The 21,019-nt window shown below is 31.3% G+C and overlaps 3 protein-coding genes across 6 annotated transcripts; 2 read left to right on the forward strand and 1 right to left on the reverse strand.

The window, feature by feature from the left end:
• Positions 1–24: 24 nt before the first annotated feature.
• Positions 25–16,871, reverse strand: LOC131847700 (N-alpha-acetyltransferase 40). 2 transcript variants are annotated; one of them, XM_059197333.1, is made up of 5 exons: positions 16,730–16,871; positions 16,242–16,498; positions 15,451–15,609; positions 1,478–1,636; positions 25–590 (listed from the first exon to the last, which is right to left on the reverse strand). In XM_059197333.1, the coding sequence occupies exons 1-5, from the start codon at positions 16,733–16,735 to the stop codon at positions 419–421; spliced, it is 753 nt and encodes a 250-aa protein (XP_059053316.1). In that variant the 5' UTR covers positions 16,736–16,871; the 3' UTR covers positions 25–418. The 2 variants fall into 2 exon arrangements, with proteins under 2 accessions (XP_059053316.1, XP_059053317.1); XM_059197334.1 differs by having other exon boundaries at positions 16,786–16,803.
• Positions 4,186–14,760, forward strand: LOC131847697 (UDP-glucosyltransferase 2-like). Its single transcript, XM_059197329.1, has 6 exons — positions 4,186–4,410; positions 5,607–6,074; positions 6,780–6,950; positions 9,366–9,597; positions 10,100–10,319; positions 13,278–14,760. Exons 1-6 carry the CDS (start codon positions 4,237–4,239, stop codon positions 13,630–13,632), a joined length of 1,620 nt encoding a protein of 539 aa, XP_059053312.1. The 5' UTR covers positions 4,186–4,236; the 3' UTR covers positions 13,633–14,760.
• Positions 16,872–17,209: 338 nt separating the features above from the next.
• Positions 17,210–20,895, forward strand: LOC131847698 (1,5-anhydro-D-fructose reductase-like). 3 transcript variants are annotated; one of them, XM_059197331.1, is made up of 7 exons: positions 17,210–17,296; positions 17,457–17,551; positions 17,622–17,789; positions 18,672–18,875; positions 19,467–19,717; positions 20,137–20,287; positions 20,677–20,895. In XM_059197331.1, the coding sequence occupies exons 2-7, from the start codon at positions 17,486–17,488 to the stop codon at positions 20,830–20,832; spliced, it is 996 nt and encodes a 331-aa protein (XP_059053314.1). In that variant the 5' UTR covers positions 17,210–17,296; positions 17,457–17,485; the 3' UTR covers positions 20,833–20,895. The 3 variants fall into 3 exon arrangements, with proteins under 3 accessions (XP_059053314.1, XP_059053313.1, XP_059053315.1); XM_059197330.1 differs by having other exon boundaries at positions 17,210–17,551; XM_059197332.1 differs by having other exon boundaries at positions 17,210–17,551; positions 20,137–20,198; positions 20,677–20,791.
• The last annotated feature ends 124 nt before the right edge of the window (positions 20,896–21,019 follow it).

Raw genomic sequence — 21,019 nt, forward strand, 5'->3', positions numbered from 1 at the left:
GTATATTTCTGCTATGATTTTCTAAAAAAAACAAATCATATGTAAATGGTATCTTATTTTATTTTTAAACCATAGACAACTCCATTTTATTAAGGTAAAAAATTTACCTTATAGTTAACAGTAAATATACGGGATTCGAGGATAACTTTCATAGAATATTTTTTACTTAACGTTTTAATACTTTTAGATTAACTTTTTATTACACATTATGCTATCATTGTTCAAGATCAGAATTAACACGTACTATCAGTATCAATCACGTTTTCGTATTTGTGAGAGATAACAAAATAAATTAACAATGCGATGAATCTCTTATAGATTTTATTCTATTTAGCTTTCACTGTTTCAATCGCTTAGGGTACTGTTCTATTTTTTTTGTGAACTGTCTTTTGTTAATTTTCTACAAATTAAGCGTATGCTATGATTGATCGGCGTTGACCGTTACAGCTTTCATCCCATTGCTGAGTGAACACTGTTCGGTCTGTTTGGTTTCGTCGACTACTTGACTGTCATCAGCGTCTATCGCCTTGCTCAGGATCTCATAATGCGCTGCTTCCTCAATTGGCGGGCTTGTCTCGTCTAAACTGTACCTGTAGTATGAAATTCACTATTAGATAATTTTATTTTTAACACCATTAAATGGTATCAGTTAATAAATACTTTAAAATGACTTATAAATGATTCAGAAAGATGAAAAAAATAGATTTTTCACTAACAACAAAATTTGTGAAAGTATAATTATAAAGGATTATTATAATTTTAAAAATATTAAGAAAATTAAAGATCTTTAAATTATACATATAGATATTAATGGTAGTAGTATAGACTCCGGTTAGTAACAAACATTAAGCAGAGAATACAGATAACTGTAAACAATATTTCACTGATTATATGTATATCCACGGACGTACAAAGATAGGTACTTGGTTACTATAATATTATTAACAATTAAAAAATCGATTAAAATGTGAGAAACCATACAAACTTCTTAAAATAAAATATTTAAGGTCAATTGCTAATTAACATTTATTTCTTGAATAAAATACTCGTTGCGCAATAAGTGTAAACACGCTTGGGTTATCACTGTGTGAAATCATGTTTATAGTTAGTAAAAGAAGGGTAAAAGTGATAAGTAATTTAGATATATCTGGTTCTGCTTTATATAATGCATATATTAAAATAGTGAGGAAATTAATTCTTTACTCCTTTTTTGACATTTGTATATTTATTAGAATGTTAATTAGTAAGCATAACATGTGTTTATAAACTGAATTAAATTGTAAGATTTATATCAATATAGGCAGAATATATGCTATTAGAATTAAAATATTATAAGTTTCTTACTACAAAACAATTGTATGATATTACGTAGAAAAAAAAACTATATGATCATTGATCTTAGCTTCCACAAATATAATGTTTATTATGACTGTTGTTGAATAGGCAGGTATTTAGACAACGGTTGAAAAAAACGAACCCGCAGGCTTTGAAGAAAGCATACGCAGAAGGGTTGTGGGTGAGAGCGGTGAGGCGCACGAACCGCATGCGCGTGTCGCGTGCTAACTTCTCCAGTACGCTGAGAACATGCTGCCCGACGCCGCGCCGCCGACCAGCTGCCTCCACTTGTACTTCGTAACTGTGGATAAAAGTAAAAGTCAAAGGTGTAACTATATTTATAACTAACTGTGCCCGTCGACTTCGTCTATTTGGTATTTGGGATAGCAATGACTTAACTTTTGTTTGTTAACCAACTGGAATCAAATAAACACAAAATGTTACACTGATTTTTTACTTACAAATGTATGAAAACAGTTTTTCAATCTGTTTCAGACATTTCTAAGATGTGTACAAATGTACAGACAAACTTGGCCTAAATATAAAGAATACATTTTGTTAGTATACATATATCTAATGTAGTCATTGGCTTGATTACGATATCATTATGAATGAAAATAATGTTTTAGGTAAATAAGGAAAATAATGTTTAGTGTGGTAGTCTGTCCGTCTGTATGGCCTTGCTAACTTCTACAGTCTGGATGGAAATAATGGTGTTTTTTATGCCGCAAAGATTTGCAAACCTTCCTACATTAGGGGGAGAGGATGATTAGTTGTGGTAATATTAGGTCGACCTCTATCTATCCTGATGAACAGTCATATACCAAAAAGCATGCCTGACTTCAACCTTATCCTATAATTTTCCACTGGTCCATATCAGCGTACACAGTTAGCGTAGGCTGATGTACCTTGGATTGTGAATCTAAGTTGGCTTCAGTCATTGCTGGATCGTGGGATTCGTGGTTTTTAGAGATTTGTTTTTAGAGATCCGCGGCTTGGAAATGGTTGAGGCAAGGGGTAATAATCGTCTTCGGGTAATTGTTACTTCATTGGCAAATAGCCCGATGAGAGGGGCGTAGCTGAGCGCGGATGGGAGGACCTTGTATGGGCTAGCTGTAATCGCCATTATAATAGTTAGAAAAATGGCGAAGTTCTTATTTAAAACTTATCTACCAATTTTCTAAGTAACCTATTATTATTTTTAGTACAAGTATTTATGCAATACAAAATTGAAAAGACATAACATAAAGAACATTTATGGTCGATAAAATACAACTGTAAGTATGGTGAGCAACTAATTTAATAATAATAATAATCATCACAGGATAATTCACACATCATCTAAACACAAGTTAAGCTAGCTTAAGCTTGTGCCATGGATACTAGATAAGTTATGCAAATATACATAGATATTTTTTGTAAATACATAGAAAATACCCAGACCAAAACAATCATACTAATGAATGCAAATGTTTGTGCTGTGCGAGGATTCGAACCTGTGATCATCGGTAGTAAGGTGTCCTAAACCGCTAAGTTACCGAGCCCGTCAAATTAATAAATATCTTTTTGTATATCGATGACACCCTTACTCAGATAAGTTTATGTGTAATGAAATATACCTGTATCGATGTTGCTAATTACTATAATGGCAACATACATTTTAGTTTGGTACATTATATATATATTAAATCAGAATCGCGTCAACCTACCGCGTCGCATAGCAGAGCTACAGTCTGGTAATTTAAATCGGCAATGATGAATGAGACATCTCTATATAGATAAATTATCAAAGTTCAATTAAAGGCAAGCAGACGGCATGAGTTCATAGTTATCTCTCTGTTTGTATAGATACAAACTGATGTCATTTACAGCTTTATTATAGGTATAGATTCTAGCAGTATCCGTGTGGTATTATATAATGTACTTGTGCCATATAGTGTATAGGTACAAGCATTTAATGTTTCTATTTGATCTCGACCGATAGAATGACCTAGGGATTAATTATGCAATCCTGTTTCTAACAAATTTGAATTCAGATTAAAACTGCGAGTTTAGGATTTTCTAAACAAAATAAGTCGTAAAATTCGCAATTGCATATGTATGAAGTAGCCCGTACATAATTATAATTTGTTTTAAACAAGCTAAAGGCCCACCTGATGGTAGCGGTAACCGTCGCCTATATACACGACCACAACTGCGGACATCACGTTATCGTGAGGACTGAGATGTCTTGTCCTGTAAATTCGCTGCGTAATTGATGGAGATATTCAGTGGATTATAGCAGCGAATATAATTTAATCATGTTTTCATTACGGTTGCATGTTACATATGTATATCTCCTACTTAGCAACAGGAATACTTATTTTAAATGTGATGGATTAGACTTTTTCTTTTAAAACAATGTGGCTTATAGTAATCTCACCTTACAATCGAAACAGCAACATTTATAGATTTTTATTTGTTTTAAGTGAGAATTCCGATGTGCATATTGTTAGGAATATGCAGATAGGTATATAAATCGTGTCATGAAATCAGATCAATAAAATTTGAAACCCGACTATATTTACTACTTTAGACTATTTTATACATTTTCAAATTCAAATTCAAATTGAAAATGTATAAAAATACAAGTAATTGTAATGTGGCTGCATTGGTAATATTTTTCAAACTTTAAATAAAATTTTCACAAAAGTAGAATATATTATGAAAAAGTATTGATTTTTTAATTCGAGCTATATAAGTGTGTAAAACGCATATTGTATGTAAAAATCTTAAAAACATTGCTGACTTTTAATCTGGCGATCGCGGGGTGACGTTCCTGCTTATCAGAGTATAGCGCGTACTCACAGGTCGGTGTAACCACTTTATTTGTGGGCGCAATCTGAATCGGGCGGCGAAGAAATGCGGCTGTGGGCGCTTTGGCTTGTGGTGACATGTGTTGCGGCGAGCCATGCGGCTCGGCTGCTTGCCGTTTTGCCAACCAACACCAGGAGCCATTATGCCATGTATGGCAAAATAGTGCAAGAATTAGCTAGAAGGCAACACCAAGTGACAGTCATTACCCATTTTCCGATGGTATGTATCTAGTAACTAGTAGTAGTAGTAGTATTAGTGTACCAATTATTACCTAGGTAGTAGTCAGCTCTGCTAACTGCTAGGTACCGACTTGCAATTGTCTTTCATCACATTAGTATCCGTGATAAAATGTCTATATTTTTTTGTGTACTTTAGGAAAAATACACTACAAAAATACAAGGAAATATACAAGTATTTGAAACTTTGGAAAATTACTAAATACTGTTTCATTTCTGTTATATTTCATTTCATTAAAAATAAGTGTTTAAAATCATCGTATCAATTATTATTATTGAAAGGCATGGTTAAGGCATGGCACCTAGTTACGGCTTCATGATAATTTCAAAAATTTTATAGATACCTTTCCGTACCAACCAACCAGTGCACCTTCAGTCAGGGCTAAAATTATGTAGTTAAAAGCTAATAGATATCTATATATTTTTAACCTTTTTTACGAAAATTGAGCAGACGTAGGAGTATGAAATTTTGCACACTTATAGTTTATAAAGAGGAGTACAGAATGCTAATATTAAACAATAAAAAAAACATTACACTCACTACTATATACTTGATACATACACGCTTATACGAGTATACTCTTTTGTTAATTGTTAAAGTCTGTGGTTAAAATGAGAAATTGAGATCAATATTGTTCGTCTTTAATATATTAGTTTTATTCAGTTCTTTAATATTAGTAAAGATATATATACTATATTTATTGGGCATACAGTTCTAAGACATTTTTTACACGTGTAATTATGGACTATCACAGAACTGTTGCATATGCGTAGCTCCTTGAGATACACCCACAAACGAAAATACTGATTAATTATCTCGACATATTCTAAATTTAAGTCAATGAACTTGATCATTTATCGGTCGAGTATTGAAAACTATATACTTATAGCCCATTTCTTCTGTCTGCGATGAATGCAAATGGAATAAGTAGTATATGTTTATCAACAATTAAGACTAGATCTCCATTTCTAACATTCTTACCGTTTAGAGATTTAAATGAAAATAGATGTAATCATTATTCAAATAAACTTAATAAATACTTGAACAGTAAATTTTTATTATTCTACCGCTATATGCTAATACAGACTTGGCTGACGAGAAATTCAATTTTGGCCCTTTGCACACAAAACTGTAACTATTAATCATTACTAGATTTAGCAAATAATATTTCTTTTCAGAAAAATCCTCCTCCAAATGTGGAAGAGATAAGTTTAGCCGGAACTATACCGGAAATAACCAACAATCTTACCAAAAAAGAACATTCTTTGAAACCAGATTTTGTTAGAAACCTAGAACAGATTATGGAAGAATGCGTCAACGCATGCGACACTGTTTCACGTATACCAGCGGTTAAATCGCTGCTCAGTTCGAAAGTGACATTCGATATGATAATTGTGGAAGTGTTTGGTAGTGAATGTTTCCTTCCTTTGGGAGAAAGATTTGAAGCCCCAGTCGTGGGTCTTCTTTCTAGTGTACCCTTACCATGGGTGAATGAACAACTTGGAAATCCAGAGGCAACGGCTTACGTACCAGCGTATATGATGTCTTATGGCCAGCACATGAATGTGTTTGAAAGATTTCTAAATACAATATCAGTGATTTGGGCGAAGATTTTGTATAAATATAAATCACAGCTACCTTCACAGGTAAGTACATCGGAATATTCTACAATAACTAGTGTATTGTAAGAGATCTGACGTGTAGATAGGTAGTCTACTGGTGGTGATTTTGTGTTACTCAGTGGAAGTGTCACGGTCGTGGTCTTATCTATTCCTGATATGATATAGCAATGTATACGTTGTTATGCTCTAAACCTGACGATGTCAGAATAACAACACTGTCAGAGTATTCTCTGACAATAAGAAGAAAACTACCTCCGACCTGGCAGCTGTATATTCTGTAATACCTAACAGTCTTGTATATATGTAGGCGATGGTTACTACTTCATTCAAATGTATTCTGGTCAGTCAGCTCCCTAGACATAACAATTAATAAATAGGTACTGTTTAAGTATTTGAGGTATTATAGTATGTGTCTGTATGAAAGTGAGATTAAGATTTGTAAAAAAATAACAATAGTGAATTAATGTGAAAGGGCATGTTACTATGTGATACTGCAATAACGTATCCAAATCAAATGTACTGTTTAAGGTAGACGCCAAGACCATAATGTATGAATGAGATTGTGTTTAAAAATATAATTATTACGTAAAGATTGAGGACTTGATGTACCCTAATTATGAACTTGACATAGACAAATATATATTTTAATTAATAATTTATTAAGTAGGTACTAAGATGTTATAGTGTAATCAATCCGTGTGTAAAGTGTAAAGGAAACTTTTATTTCAGACAATCGCTGATCGTCTTTTTGGATATGGACCTAAATTAGAAACTCTAGCACAAAACTATAGTCTGGTGTTATCTAATAGCCACTTTAGCATTAATGAAGTCCGCCCTTTGGTTCCTGCATTGGTTGAAGTAGGAGGTTTGCATTTAGACGATTCTCAAACATTATCAAAGGTAAGAACTACAATTTTTTTTGGTAAAGTATAATATGTAAACCAAATTATTTTTCGTTCGTTTGTGGTATCCGGCAAATCTGTGATGCTTATGTTCAAACAAATAAAGTAATGTTACTTAAAATTTTAAATTGGCTGTAAATTGAAATGGCCGAATAGTTTTCTATAGTCTATAGTTTCCAAAAATTATTCAGATTTTCACGTGCACTATCATACTGAGTACGATTCACTGATTATCAGAGATGTAATCGTCGTCGGCGAGGTTGTTTAGGTTTATACCTGGATCTAAGTAAAATTCTATGGTCTTACTTAAGAGCTTTGCCTCTCTATCACATGAATACTAAAAACAGAAGACTGATAATTGCTCGATATAAGTTTAAAAAACAATCTTGCAGAATATGTAACGCCCCGAAGGTTTAAAAATCTATTAAAATTTCAAATTATGATTTAACATTGTTCTTATTTTATGATACGGATTACGGACGGAAACTAATATTTCTCGCATTTATCTCTAAAATTTTATAAAGAGTATAAGTATAGTACACGGATGGGGTGACTTTGATGACCTATCGGAAACGCAGCCAAGTATAAAGGAGGAATACCTAACAATGTTTATGTTTCCGTTTTAGAAATTTGATAAATGTAATAAATTAAACACAAGAACAAGGCATACAGCGACAATAATAATCGTATTCTTGAGTGGAAAAAATGCATGAAAGTTATAGGTTATTTTTTCCTCTAAAGCGATTATATATTTTTATCAATGTAATGATAATTCATTTACTTACGAAGTAACATACTATAAAAATATATATTGTTTACAAAAAATATTCAGATAGTCAAATTATCGTTTAACCCATCGTTTGTTTGTTTGGACCGCTGATTACTTTGATAATTAAAAGGCGGACAAATTAATTAAGATATAAAAATATAGTAATCAATATACTAAAAAAACTGGCAAGTGTGTCTTACATACTGAGGGTTCCGAACACAAAATATTATTATTAATGCCTAGAATCAAGAAATAGATGTTAGCCACAATGTTATTAGTAGGTACACGTATTTCCCTTATTGAGACCAAATATAGGTATGAAAAAAGCTGTATATAAAATGAACTATCTAGAGTATTTTTGAAAATAAGAGTTGAATGGCATATTTTACGTTTCATTTTATTAGACATATAACAGCCACAATTTTTTAAATGTATTGGAAAATACAAAAGAAGCCTTTTCAATTATATAATAAAACAATTATTTATTTATTTGTATCGGATATTTATGGTCTATATCATGTGAGTAATATAACTTAGGTTAGTAGAATTTAATTCAAAATATCGTCCATCTCCAGACACGATACCAAAAATTTTACTGAAATATAGTGGACTCTAATTACTGTATTGAAGTCCAGGCCCTTCAGAGATACGGGCACTGGATTTCAATACGGGTACATATTATATGTATAATATTTTGTTTAAGGTGTCTTCATTAATCTTGTGAAGTTTTTTAAGTATGCTTTTAACACCCTAAATAAATACATATGACATAACTACATATGCCTCCCTGTTTCGAAGACCGTTAAAAAGAGGTTATAGATTTGATACATCGTTTAAGTTAGTAGTCCTATTTTATAATTATAAGTTCAGAAGGCCTTGAGAAATTCCTCCATTTCAAAGTCGGTTAAAAATGGCCAATGTATGAAACAATAGAACTTCACACAATCGATTCGATTGTTTGTGAAGCTTATTAACCTATATTAAATTACAGTAGGGAATCCGACTATCTCGTCGACCTAGGACCTAAGACCCACCCGACACCACAGATAATGTCAAATGGATCAAACTGTCGTATCAAATTGTAGTTTTCACGTAAAACCTCAAGTAAACAATCAGTGACCTATATGTCTTTATACTATGTACATTGTAACCTCATTCAGAATAAATGGGTATTTGTACCTGTTTATAAATTTTACAGCGTTGTAATAATTAAAAACTATTTTTAATTTAACACGTGTTGGTGTTTTTTTGGTTTGTATATCAGTGATATCTTCATTAAACTTGAATGGAGTTAGCCGATTTACAATGAAGGATATTTATGTCATGTATTGATTAAGTTTTTTTTATAATTATTTTAATGAAACTCGTTAATTTTATAGACCCAATCAGAAAATATTGGGTAGTTATGTATTTAAGATTAAAAAATCAAACAATCGAATTAATTGGTGCGGACAACAATGCATTTAACAAGTTTCATCCAGTGTTATTATCACAAGTCATAAAACATATTTTCTCGTTTTTATCCAATACATTGATATATCTAAATGTATGTTATTTATTATTAATTGGCTAATTAAAAGTGTTATTGGATGTACATATCATCATCGTATAATTAATATTTACGTTGAAAGTTTACCTCCTCAGGATTTGAAGAAAATTTTAGACATATCTACAGAGGGAGTAATTTACTGGAGTTTTGGGTCTATGTCGAGAATAGAGACTATACCTAGTCAGAAACTGTCACAAATATTTGAGGTCTTATCTGAATTGAATCAAATAGTACTCGTGAAAATGGATAGGGCGATGTTGGCTAGAAATCTAACTGTACCAGACAACATATACACTATGGACTGGATACCTCAGTATGCCACATTATGTAAGTATTGTTATTTGAAAGCAAAGCATAGATGAACATTGTAATATGTTATGCAGATTATCAAACAAACAATATTGGGACGAGCCGCTAATCTTAAAAAAATATTTGTAATGTTTACTGAGGATGAACAGTTTTTTACTCTTCTACGGATTTTAATAATAGTACAAAACAAATTAATATATAGGACAGATTTTATGGCGTTCGTAGTATATACACTTAGTACATGTACAGGGTTAATAGATCTGGTTTGAAGGTATGAACATACGAGTTTACAGAAAAGAATAGTCTAAAACAATTTTTAGTTTATTCACGTGAAAGACCGAAACCTGACCTTTACGTCTTGAGCAACGTCATGGACTGATTTACCTATTAGTTCATAATCATGAACATCATAGATTTATACCGGAAAGATGTATTTATTTCTTAATTATTCATTCATAACATCTTAAAATACCTACATACAAGTAGCACGTTTCTACATATGTGTATGGTATTGTTTCAGGTCATCCGAATATAAAGTTGTTTATATCACACGGAGGATTATTAGGCACCCAAGAAGCGGTAGCATGCGGGGTGCCCATGCTCTCGGTGCCCCTGTATGCCGATCAGGCGCTCAATGCGCGCGCTATGAGTGACCGAGGCGTAGCACTCACTGTCACGCTCCAAGATAGCACTACAGAAACTTGGAGGAATGCTTTACATCAATTGTTGAGAAATCCACAGTAAGTAGTGAATTTGAAACGTAATTTATACTTCAAACTGAATCAGAATGATAAATTGAAGTTCTTGGAATTGAACTTTTCTCATGCAAAACAATTGAAATAAAGCACGTAGGGTTTTTGTATTGTTATTGTTTTATTTTTTTTACAAAATAAAACAACTACCAACCGTAACAAATTGAACATGAAAATTTATTTAAAAATATCTTAAGTAGTAAGTAGGGAAGTAAAATTGGTATACCGCTATATATACCAATATATATATATAGCGGTATACCTTATTGTTATACCTCACAGAAGACCGAAGAGCTCACAGCTACCTCGGACAAAGAATTAGTCTAGCCATTCAAAGGGGAAACGCTGCCAGTATCTTCGGAACCTTGCTTAAAGGGACTCCTTTAGGCAATAATATATTTTAGTTATTATATTATTAAGGTTACTATTTGAAGGTACTATTTTTTAAGGTTTTTAATTTTAGGTTCTTGTACAATTAATTAAAAATGATAATATCCTTAAGATTTGTTTCATATGTTAAATTAATTTAGAATAAAGAACGTAATAAATGACATTAGGTCATTTAACAGTGTTTATATTTGTTAAACGTGTAACCTTTATGACGTAAGACATAAAGATGGTTGTCAGACAGATATTTTTCATGATGTGTTGCACACGCCTGCGGTAACGACATATTCTGGCGGGGCACCAGTGGCGGATGATAAGATTACCATAGGGTCAGGTCAATCAGCCCATTGTGACATATTCATTAGCAATTCATCACGATGGTTTGGAGGGGCATCGCGTGGATGGTCGTCCTTTCATGGTACTTTCAAGCAATTGGGTTACAGGTCCCCATGCCTAACAGCCAGGTTTTGAACCCATTTAGAAAGGTTAAAATATATTTTTGTATTTTCGCTGTTCACCTTTGTGTCCAGTTCCATTAATATTATCAGTTGGTTTGGGGTTAATACATTCATTACGACTAATGCCTTTGTAATTATACCTATCAAAATAAATATACCTAATTCACATTCAACACTGAAGTATAGTGTGTTATCTAACATTACAATTAAGTACCTACACACATTCAAGTAACAACATACATACTAGAACTACTTCATGTTGATCATGTACGTAAATCGCCTATTATAGTTCAACGACATTTATTAAAAGGATATGGTTCTTTGAAGCGGTCATAGGTCGTTAATTAAAATTATCATATAAAGTATTTAGTATAAACAACTCAAAGCCGCTATGAAAAAATTCCTATTCCATTTGCGACTGTTACAACTACCACAGATATAACGATTGAACTTTTGAGGTCGGTATCTGTCTTTGGTACGTCTAAAATGATAATTAATAAAGGCCCATTTACACGATACAATTGTATTACATCATAAATATAATAATTGCAAACAAGAATATAATTTTGCCATCTAAACAAAATTAAGTAAATTGAAGTACTATGAACTATAAGAAATTCTTGACTCAAAAATGTTTAATACTTAACGTCAAAAATTGTTCTGATAATAAAGAAAGAAATAGTCTTTATTCAAATAAACCCAATACAAGCACTTTTGAATAGTCATATTTTTTATTCTACCACTCAGTCGGAACCAAGATTCATCACAAGAAGAATGAGCAAGATACTCGTGTGTGCTATTTTTAATCAACGTAGAAACCGATAAGTACTCATTCTTAGTGTAATCAGATAATATTGTCAGCTCTATGAGTTTTATGTTTTTCTACAAAACATTATTATTGTTAAAACTTTTCAATTTAATAATATGATTTTTTACAAATGAAGTGTTTTATACGATATTCGAATCTTTATTCAGACAGGCTTAGAACAGACTCTGGTAGATTGTTCTAAAACCTACGCAATTACCATAAAATGAATTATTAATATTAGTTAAACGACGTTTAGGTAAAATCAGTCTGTTATTGTTACGTAAGCTTTTATTAGTGTATTCACTCTTTTGAAATTGTCTATATATTTTTTGGCATACATGATATTTTCGTAAATGTGCAACAAAAGCAACGGTGAGGATATTTGTTTCATTAAAGCACTCTCGTAAAGACTCCCTGGAACCCATACTATAAATGGAGTGAAGAGGGCCACTTTTTTGTAAAATAAATGAATAATGATATCCAGACAAAATAAACATGTACAATATTTGCATGAAGTAGCTTAATTATTATTACTGTGAAGCTTTGATATAATACAGATTTTGAAAAGAATTGAATTCAAGAATTTCAGTGCAATAATAATTAAATAAAATTAAGTAAATAAATAGATAACGTGATTATTTCATTGAATACTATAATGACTGCATATCTATATATAAGTTTTGGCTTATAGATTCTATAAAACTGGTTCATACCATTATTGTACAGCAATAACATCATGCCACAATACTATGCGTTTATTGCTATATATATGCTCTTAAATAAAATTGTATCGTGTAAATTGGCCTTTATTGCTATCATAGTTAATAAACATAAGCGCAAATATAAATATAAAATTTTCAAGATTAGTTCAGTGCTAAAAATAATTTACTGATCTTTGCCGAAACATAAAATATAGCATAGCCCTATTTGAAAATTGTTCGTTTATTAGGACTATGTACACAGCTACAACTTCATTTTTAGAGAAGGTGATAATGGACCTAATTATGAGGTATTAATTGAATTATAAACTGGCTGCTATAATGGTTTCTAGTGTGGAGCACATGAAGGTTGAATTTATGGGTTACAATATTAGAAAGGGAGTTATAACCTACTGGTTTTGCTAAAACTAAACTGGTTAAAATGCCGTATATACTTTTTGCTTTTTATTGATATATACATTACACAATTAGTATATTCATTTCAAACCTAGTAAAAAGAAACTGTATCATAAAATTTAATTTAAATATTTTCTCAATTGTAACATGCAATAAATACTCATTATAATTATTTCAGATACAAACAGAACGCTTTAAAACTTAGAGATGTGTTCCTCGACCGACCACTGCCACCTTTGGAGACGGGAATCTATTGGATCGAGTACGTTCTACGACATAAAGGAGCTACACATTTACGATCACCGGCACTTGATTTGTCCTCGTCGCAATACTTATTACTAGATTTAGTAGCTCTTAGTTTAGGTATAACTTTAATGACAATGTTCATACTTCACAAACTCTTCAGATATCTTTGTACTAGGTGTATAACATGGTGGCCTAAAGATAAACTAGTGTTTGAGAAAAGGTTATTCAGGAGAAAAATAACTGTTTTCCTCTGTCTATTGTGGAGGTACAAATTAAAAACCAATTAACAATGTACATATTAACTAGCATAATTGTATTATATTATTATTAACATCTGTAAATAATGGTTTCTTAAATTATGATTCTCAGTATCATACAGTGACTTAGAAAGTTCAAATAAAAATAATTAAATTACGATTTACCATGTCCAGTATAAGCACAAGGTATCACATTTGTGCTTTACAGCCTCTTCCGCTCGCAGTGGCCGAGCAATTAGATCTAGATGTATATTTAAGTATATTCATGTTCGTAACATGGCGAAGGTAATTCATAATTCAATTCAATTCCCAAAATGATATTAGCAGTATCCATGCGTTGTATATCCAAAAGCTTGACACGGAAGACTATACACATTATTAAACTTGCCACAATAACTTACTCAGAAGATCGGCGACTGATTTTTGTATTTTTCTATTGAATCAACAAGAAGGAAGGTAATAAAAAATAGGGAATAAGAGTATTTTGACCATAAACGATACAATTTATATTCGTCGGGAACTTATTGAACTTTGTCTGCGCCGACTCGCATTATTCCTACTTTCATAAAACACGAGATTGCCCATACGAGTATACGTACAAAATTTATTAATTACAATATTGTCACTAACATTAACATTAACTTAACATTACATAGTTGTCATTTTCAAGTCGATCTTATTAGATGATTACATTAGTGACAGTTTACATTATACTGCCAGTACTTAGTTATTTAGTACTTACTTTTGGCATACGAATCATACAAAAGTATGTGAAGCCCCACCACTATAAGTTGATACGTGTTGTAGCATGTGGAATTGTTTTACGGTGAAGGACTAGTCACAAATAGGGGATGTATGTGAATTACCTTGGACGAAAGGTGGTGAGGCTTCTTATAAAGTTGGTAATAAAGTAAATTTAGTCATAATTATTATACTTAGACCATAGACAAGTAAAAAATATTTGTCTCTTAATCTTGGGAATAATTGTTATTACTATCAGTGCATAAAACATAGGCATCTCCTTAAAACCTGTATAATCTGCATAAGACATATGCAGACTATGTACAACAACAAGCACATTACATCAACAGAACTATTACATTGTCGGTTTACATTTGTGAAATAAGCCTTAAAATTATAATTTATAAAGTATATTGCAGCTATCTCATATTTGATTTTACTTCCTTACATAGTACATCAGCAGTTTTCCCATTGATACATATTATTATATTGCAGTTTGTCATTATTTTAAATTTTAGTTTTAGTATGGGAATAAAAAAAATAATTTCATCAGAGTTTGACTGAAAACCTTATGCTGCAGGTTCCATGAGTAAATCTATTAGGTAATTATGAATTCATTAGTGTGTAGCTAAATACATATATAAATTAATATTGTCTTCAGAATCTTTACAACAAACAGAAAAATTGGTAATTTAAGCTATTTGTCACTAGAATATGTATTAAAAATGTAATACATATATTATAAAATTGTTTCTGTAATTAATAATAAACATATATAAATAATACTAAGCTATTAATTTCATTGATAAAGAATAAAGAGTAAGATATTTATTTAATAAAATTCTGTCTTTATTACCAACCTACAAATAAAATGTAACCTACTAATAAACCCTAGGAAAACAAACACTGTGAGAATTCATTTTGATTTATTTCTGGATCAATTTGTATTTTTTTTATTGAAAAGAAGCTGACACCTACTGTTTAATAATAGTAACTACTCATAAACATCAATAGCAGTATACATAGAATGTAATGTGCCATCTATGGTATTTAATATCTCACATTTGAAATTATAAGTTTTATGAAGATATGTAAAAAGTATCTTACCAGTAAAGTACTGGTTCTCCAAAATCCATATCAAATCTGAAGTGTGAAAAAGCAAGGAGAGTTCCATTAGCCTCTTTAGCAATGATATACCATGCTGAATCATCTGTCATTTCTTCTACTTTACGTTCTTTATTCCAGCCCCAAGCACAGGTTTCATACCTAAAAATTAAAACATATTAACATTACAATTTCTTGTTTTAAAATTTGTTAATACAAAAAAATACAACAAATATACATATTTATGACTAAGTAACTTAAAAAAATTGTTCAGTAGGGTGAAAGTATAGGAGTGGGGACTAGTGGCCCCTATTACTTACTTTATCAAAAATGTTATGTTGAGCAACCACCATATAGTCACCCCTGGAAACTATCATTGTTAATTCCCAGTGAATTCCTATGATAGGCTAACTGACCAAACTTCTTGCTAGTAGCATTTTCTATAGGTGACCTAGCATAAATTGTTAGCATTGGCAGTAGTACCTTCTTATTATCACCAATAATAAATATACATTGTTGTATAGATATCTATATTGTATTAACAAGAAATGAGAACTCCCATTGTCAAAAATGTTCAGAACATTTTCTGGCAATATTTATTGTCACTGCAAGTGCATAATAATAATTTAACAACATTAATATTTCAATGCAGTATTTCTAGACAGTCTTTAGCTTTATAGACAAGGATAAAATAAACAACATTACCTAACTTGACTTTGATTTCATATAACCATTATATGAATATTATATTGTATTTCGCATAGCAAGTCTTAAAATTACAATTAAGTACTTACAATTTCTTCATATTCCGTTCAATGAGGTCAATTGCCCAATTAAGAATACTCTTGTTTAATTGATTCACCCTCTGTATTAAGATATCCACTTGTAAGTCTTTTGTCTGGTACACAAGGAGGTCCTTGCAGAGGATTGTCAAGTCGTCAATTTTATTGGCAGCAGTAACATGTGACATACCGTCAGCAATGCGGCGTTGTTCTAACTTTCTGGCTTGGCGTTTTTCTTTATTTTTATTAGTAGAAGTAGTCGACTTTTTCTAAAACATACTTAAGTATTTATTTTAGGTTGTTTTAGACCTACTATTACATAGTAAAGCTTTGCAATTGTGGTGAATTCCATTCCATTCCATATATGGAATATAAATCGAAGCAAACTCTTAGTATACAGTAATTCAATAAATAAACTATTTAACAATTAGAAAGCTTCGAATAATACAGCTCAGACTGCATCTGCGAAACGTTAATTTATTAACTGTTATTAAACTTACACCCATTTTTAGAACTTTTGAAATATTACTGTATAAAATAATAAGATAAATATTACTTGAATGGTTGAAAGTTATTCAAGATATAATACCAAGATATAATATATATTAATAGAAAAGTTTAAACAACAACATACAACTGACAAATTTACCCACAGATCTCAGATCAGTAAGATAGACTAACCATAGATACAACATAGTTGCTAACAACTATGTTGACGTGATATCTTGAAAATTTGCGAATAATTAAACGTTTTTTAACACATGTAATGTTCTAATGTAATGATATTACATATAATGTATTTTTTTTATTAATTACATACTCGAATCCTCCTAGACGGCGTGGCGCAGCGCTTATGTCGTTTGAACATGGCAGTTTAGATTGTATCTTTAGCCTTATTATTTAGAATTTATGAATAAAATAATAGCGCGAATTTTAAAATTTTCGCCGGCCGGTATTATGTCAGAACTGGTGGTCCGCAGAATAAAATCAATACTTTGTAACGCGTAATACGAATTTAGAGCTATTCAAGAGATCCATTGCTTATTCAAAAATCCAGTCGAATCCAGGTCAATTAATACTAAAATATTTATAACACAAATATGTGTCATGAACACACAATGTTAAAATTGTGATATATGTAGTTATTGGCATGTTTCCAATTTCTTTTCATAACAAACTATGTGCTGTGTTGATGAACGGTTGTATTTGTGGTCTCTTTATTTTCAGATTTCTGGTGCATTGTTAATATCAAAGATATGAAATACGTTACACTTTCACAAACAAACGATCTAATGCCCACTTTGGGTTTGGGAACTTGGCAGGTAACAATAGATCAATTGTAATTAATAGTAACCTAATAACGTTGGTGTTTTGAATAAAATTTTCTTTCAGGCTTCCTCTGATATAATAGAAACAGTTGTTTACAATGCTTTAGAGCTAGGATACAGACACATTGATACAGCATTTAATTATAATAATGAGAAAGCTATTGGTAATGCTATTAAAAAATGGTTAGAAAATGGAAAAGGAACAAGAAATGATCTGTTTATTACTACTAAGGTGAGTGTGATAATAATAAGGGTAGGTATTAAATAAATAATGACTTATTTCAAAATATTTGTAAACAATATTAAAAAGAAAAAGAAATAAAAGTAAAAAAATGATTCAAACACATTGGTAATGGTAAATAAGGCAGTGAATATTAGACAGATAATACGAGACGAGGTATGGTAAGATATGAGGGATATTGTCAACACTAGTACATTCTTTACTGCCCTTGATACTTTTCTTGTGTTTTGTAACATCACAATCACGCTAACTGAGAGTGGACCATATTTATTGACTTTCAGTTTTATAAAACATATTTACTTAGATAATCTATCTGGAAATAAGGCGTAAATTTGGTAGCATATGAAATAACTTCTCACCATGAATTATCATAATCTTCAATAATTTTTATTTTATGTTATTTATGTATTTAATAAATAAAATACCTTACAGACTAACATACAAATAAATAATATAAATTAACACGAAATGAAATATAAATTGTCTGTGTGATCACTGCACTGATGATGATAATCTGCAATTGTTAGCGCCAATAGACCACACACTGCGGCCAGTAAGCCTCCTTCATGAAGGTGGCAGCATGTTGGTGGGAACTTGAGCCACAAACGCCTTAAAACTAGCGTTATGACTCGATTTCAGCTGCGTGTCACCCTCAGAGTTAGGTTACTTCTGGTCCGTATGTAGTTGACTGTGTCCTGTGTCCTGTGTGTGTCCTGCTCCCTGGTCGCGTAGTGTAAGCGGGACAGGTTTCGGTTGGTCCTCTTTATGTACCTCTTCTTCTGTTCTGTTTACTGTTTAACAATATTAAATTAATCAGTAGTATAAAGAAGTTTTCATACTTGGTATTAGGTATTAGTTTGTCTGAAATTTCAGCTACCTCATGTCGGAAATCGAGCTTCTGATGTCAAGAAGTTTTTGGAACTACAACTAAATATACTGCAACTAGATTATGTGGACTTGTATTTAATACATGTTTCATTTGGCTTTCAATGCAACCCTGAGACCTTAACCCCATTAGTGAACCCTTCAGGAGAATATGTTTTGGATATGGAAACAGACCACATAGCAACTTGGAAGGTGAGTTCATACCACATCACGTGGTATATGAGCCCACTAAAACGAATAGATTTCGTGACTTTAACTTGGTATATGATGAGGCCACGAAAACACCAATTGCATTATATATAATTAAGGAGATGCTCCAGCTTTCACATAATAAAAAGAATTATGAAAATTGGTTCATGTTACAGAAAGGTCTCAAGTAATGTATAAAAAAAATACAGTTGAATTGAAAGCCTTTTGTTTTTTGAAAGTTGGGTGCAGTGAAATAATCAATAAAAACTTATTTATAATGCCATCATGTTTATTTATATAATTTATTGTTTTATTACAATATATATATTGTATATAAACAATTTGGAGCTAAACTTTTTTGTTACAAACAAGACATTTAGGAGAGTTATTATAAAATTTTTACGGCCGTCTTGGATAGGCATGATGTAAACTTATCACAAATATACCATTCATACTTGTAAGTTTGGTTATTATTCAGATCATATCCAGTATGTAATATCGCTAGATGGTATTATAAACATGTTATGTTTTGGGATATATATAAATGATTATTTTTGAATTTATTTATTTTAAATATAATATTTATTATAATAGAAAATGGAGGAATGTCAAAAAGAAGGACTTGTACGCAACTTAGGATTATCAAACTTCAATGAGAGCCAAATATCCAAAATTATCAAAGAGGCTACAATAAAGCCACAAGTGCTGCAAGTGGAATTACACGCGTATTTCCAACAGCGAAAACTAGTCCAGTTCTGTGAAGAAAATGATATAATAGTTACAGCTTATGCACCCCTAGGTAGCCCTGGAGCCAAGGATCATTTTGTCACCAAATATAATTATAGGTGTGTGCTTTTTTGTATATTTAAATTTATATTAAGAAAAATCAATGGGAAACTTGTTTATGAACTATAAGATTATGACAAAGTATGCTAATGCTTGCTCGTAATTTCTAGTTTATGGCTATCATAATTACACTATAAATATTTAACTAAAATCATACAGTACTACGTTGACAAACTATTCGTCATAATTAAGTAGAGTACAGATCAGTATTCAAGTTCAATTTATTTATTTCACTAAATACCATATTGATACTGATTTAATTTTACTTCACGAGGCGCTGAAATCTTCACAAGAATATTTTAATATCGTTGCTATTCAAAGAGATTACATTCGCCTGATTATGTATTCCCAGCCTGTTTCACCAACATGTCGTGAAAGCCCGGGACTCTAAATAAATTCTAGTGATATATTTTTTCAGCCCTGATACATTTCCTGATTTACTTGGACATTCTGAAGTGAAAGCTATTGCTGATCATCATGGTAAAACAACTGCACAAATTTTGCTTAATTTTCTCCTTAAACAGAAGATTGTTGTTATTCCCAAGAGTACTAGTGAACATAGGTTAAAGGTAATTATGTAGTCCACTTTATATATTCCACTCTACATATATATCTACTGGGTTCATTTTTGTTTTCAAATAATCCAGGAACCTATTGAAATAAACAAAATTTAATTCAAATCGGTCCTGCCGTACAGTAGTTGACAAACTCATTTAATATAATTACCTTGTTTTGTGTCTGTATTTGTCACTGTCTGCCGAGAACACATTCCACAAATATATATATGAATCATTATATATTTATATTTCGACTAGGTAATACTGACTATTTAAAATGACAAATATGTTTATAATATGATCAACTATTATCTGTACGTGATATTCAAAATATATACAACTTGCTTTTAACTCTCATGTTTCTATACTCATTGAAAAACAAACAATCGTCTTGTTTTTAGGAGAATATGGATATATATGATTTTGAATTGACACCTGAAGAAAATAACAGTATTAAGAAGTTGGATAGAGGTGAAAAGGGACGTATTTTTAACTTTTTGTTTTGGAAAGGTGTCGAAAACCATCCAGAGTATCCATTTACATTCATAATCCAGTAATGATGAAAAACATTAGTTACTATCTACTAAACTTTATTGATAATTCTAGTCAATAATAATAATAATAATAATAATAATTCTTTTATTGGAACTAAAAATATATAATATTTTACAAAGTAGGGTAGTGTTATCGATAACAGCCACATTAGTAAGTAATACTGTGTCGTGGCCGTCAACGCCCACCTCC

The sequence above is a fragment of the Achroia grisella genome, unplaced genomic scaffold (genome assembly GCF_030625045.1).
Source record: "Achroia grisella isolate CSIRO2021 unplaced genomic scaffold, CSIRO_AGI_Agris_v1 utg540, whole genome shotgun sequence".
Taxonomy (NCBI): domain Eukaryota; kingdom Metazoa; phylum Arthropoda; class Insecta; order Lepidoptera; family Pyralidae; genus Achroia; species Achroia grisella.

Excerpts from the sequence above, each read along its gene's own strand:
- LOC131847698 (XM_059197330.1), top strand. The coding sequence starts at position 17,486 with ATGAAATACGTTACACTTTCACAAACAAACGATCTAATGCCCACTTTG. Across the intron at positions 18,876-19,466 it reads ACCACATAGCAACTTGGAAG|AAAATGGAGGAATGTCAAAA; the intron begins GTGAGTTCATAC and ends TTATTATAATAG. Across the intron at positions 20,288-20,676 it reads CTAGTGAACATAGGTTAAAG|GAGAATATGGATATATATGA; the intron begins GTAATTATGTAG and ends TCTTGTTTTTAG.
- LOC131847697 (XM_059197329.1), top strand. The coding sequence starts at position 4,237 with ATGCGGCTGTGGGCGCTTTGGCTTGTGGTGACATGTGTTGCGGCGAGC. Across the intron at positions 4,411-5,606 it reads TCATTACCCATTTTCCGATG|AAAAATCCTCCTCCAAATGT; the intron begins GTATGTATCTAG and ends ATTTCTTTTCAG. Across the intron at positions 9,598-10,099 it reads ACCTCAGTATGCCACATTAT|GTCATCCGAATATAAAGTTG; the intron begins GTAAGTATTGTT and ends GTATTGTTTCAG.
- LOC131847700 (XM_059197333.1), bottom strand. Across the intron at positions 15,610-16,241 it reads GAACGGAATATGAAGAAATT|GTATGAAACCTGTGCTTGGG; the intron begins GTAAGTACTTAA and ends TTTAATTTTTAG. Across the intron at positions 591-1,477 it reads GCTTTCTTCAAAGCCTGCGG|GTACAGTTTAGACGAGACAA; the intron begins GTTCGTTTTTTT and ends TTCATACTACAG.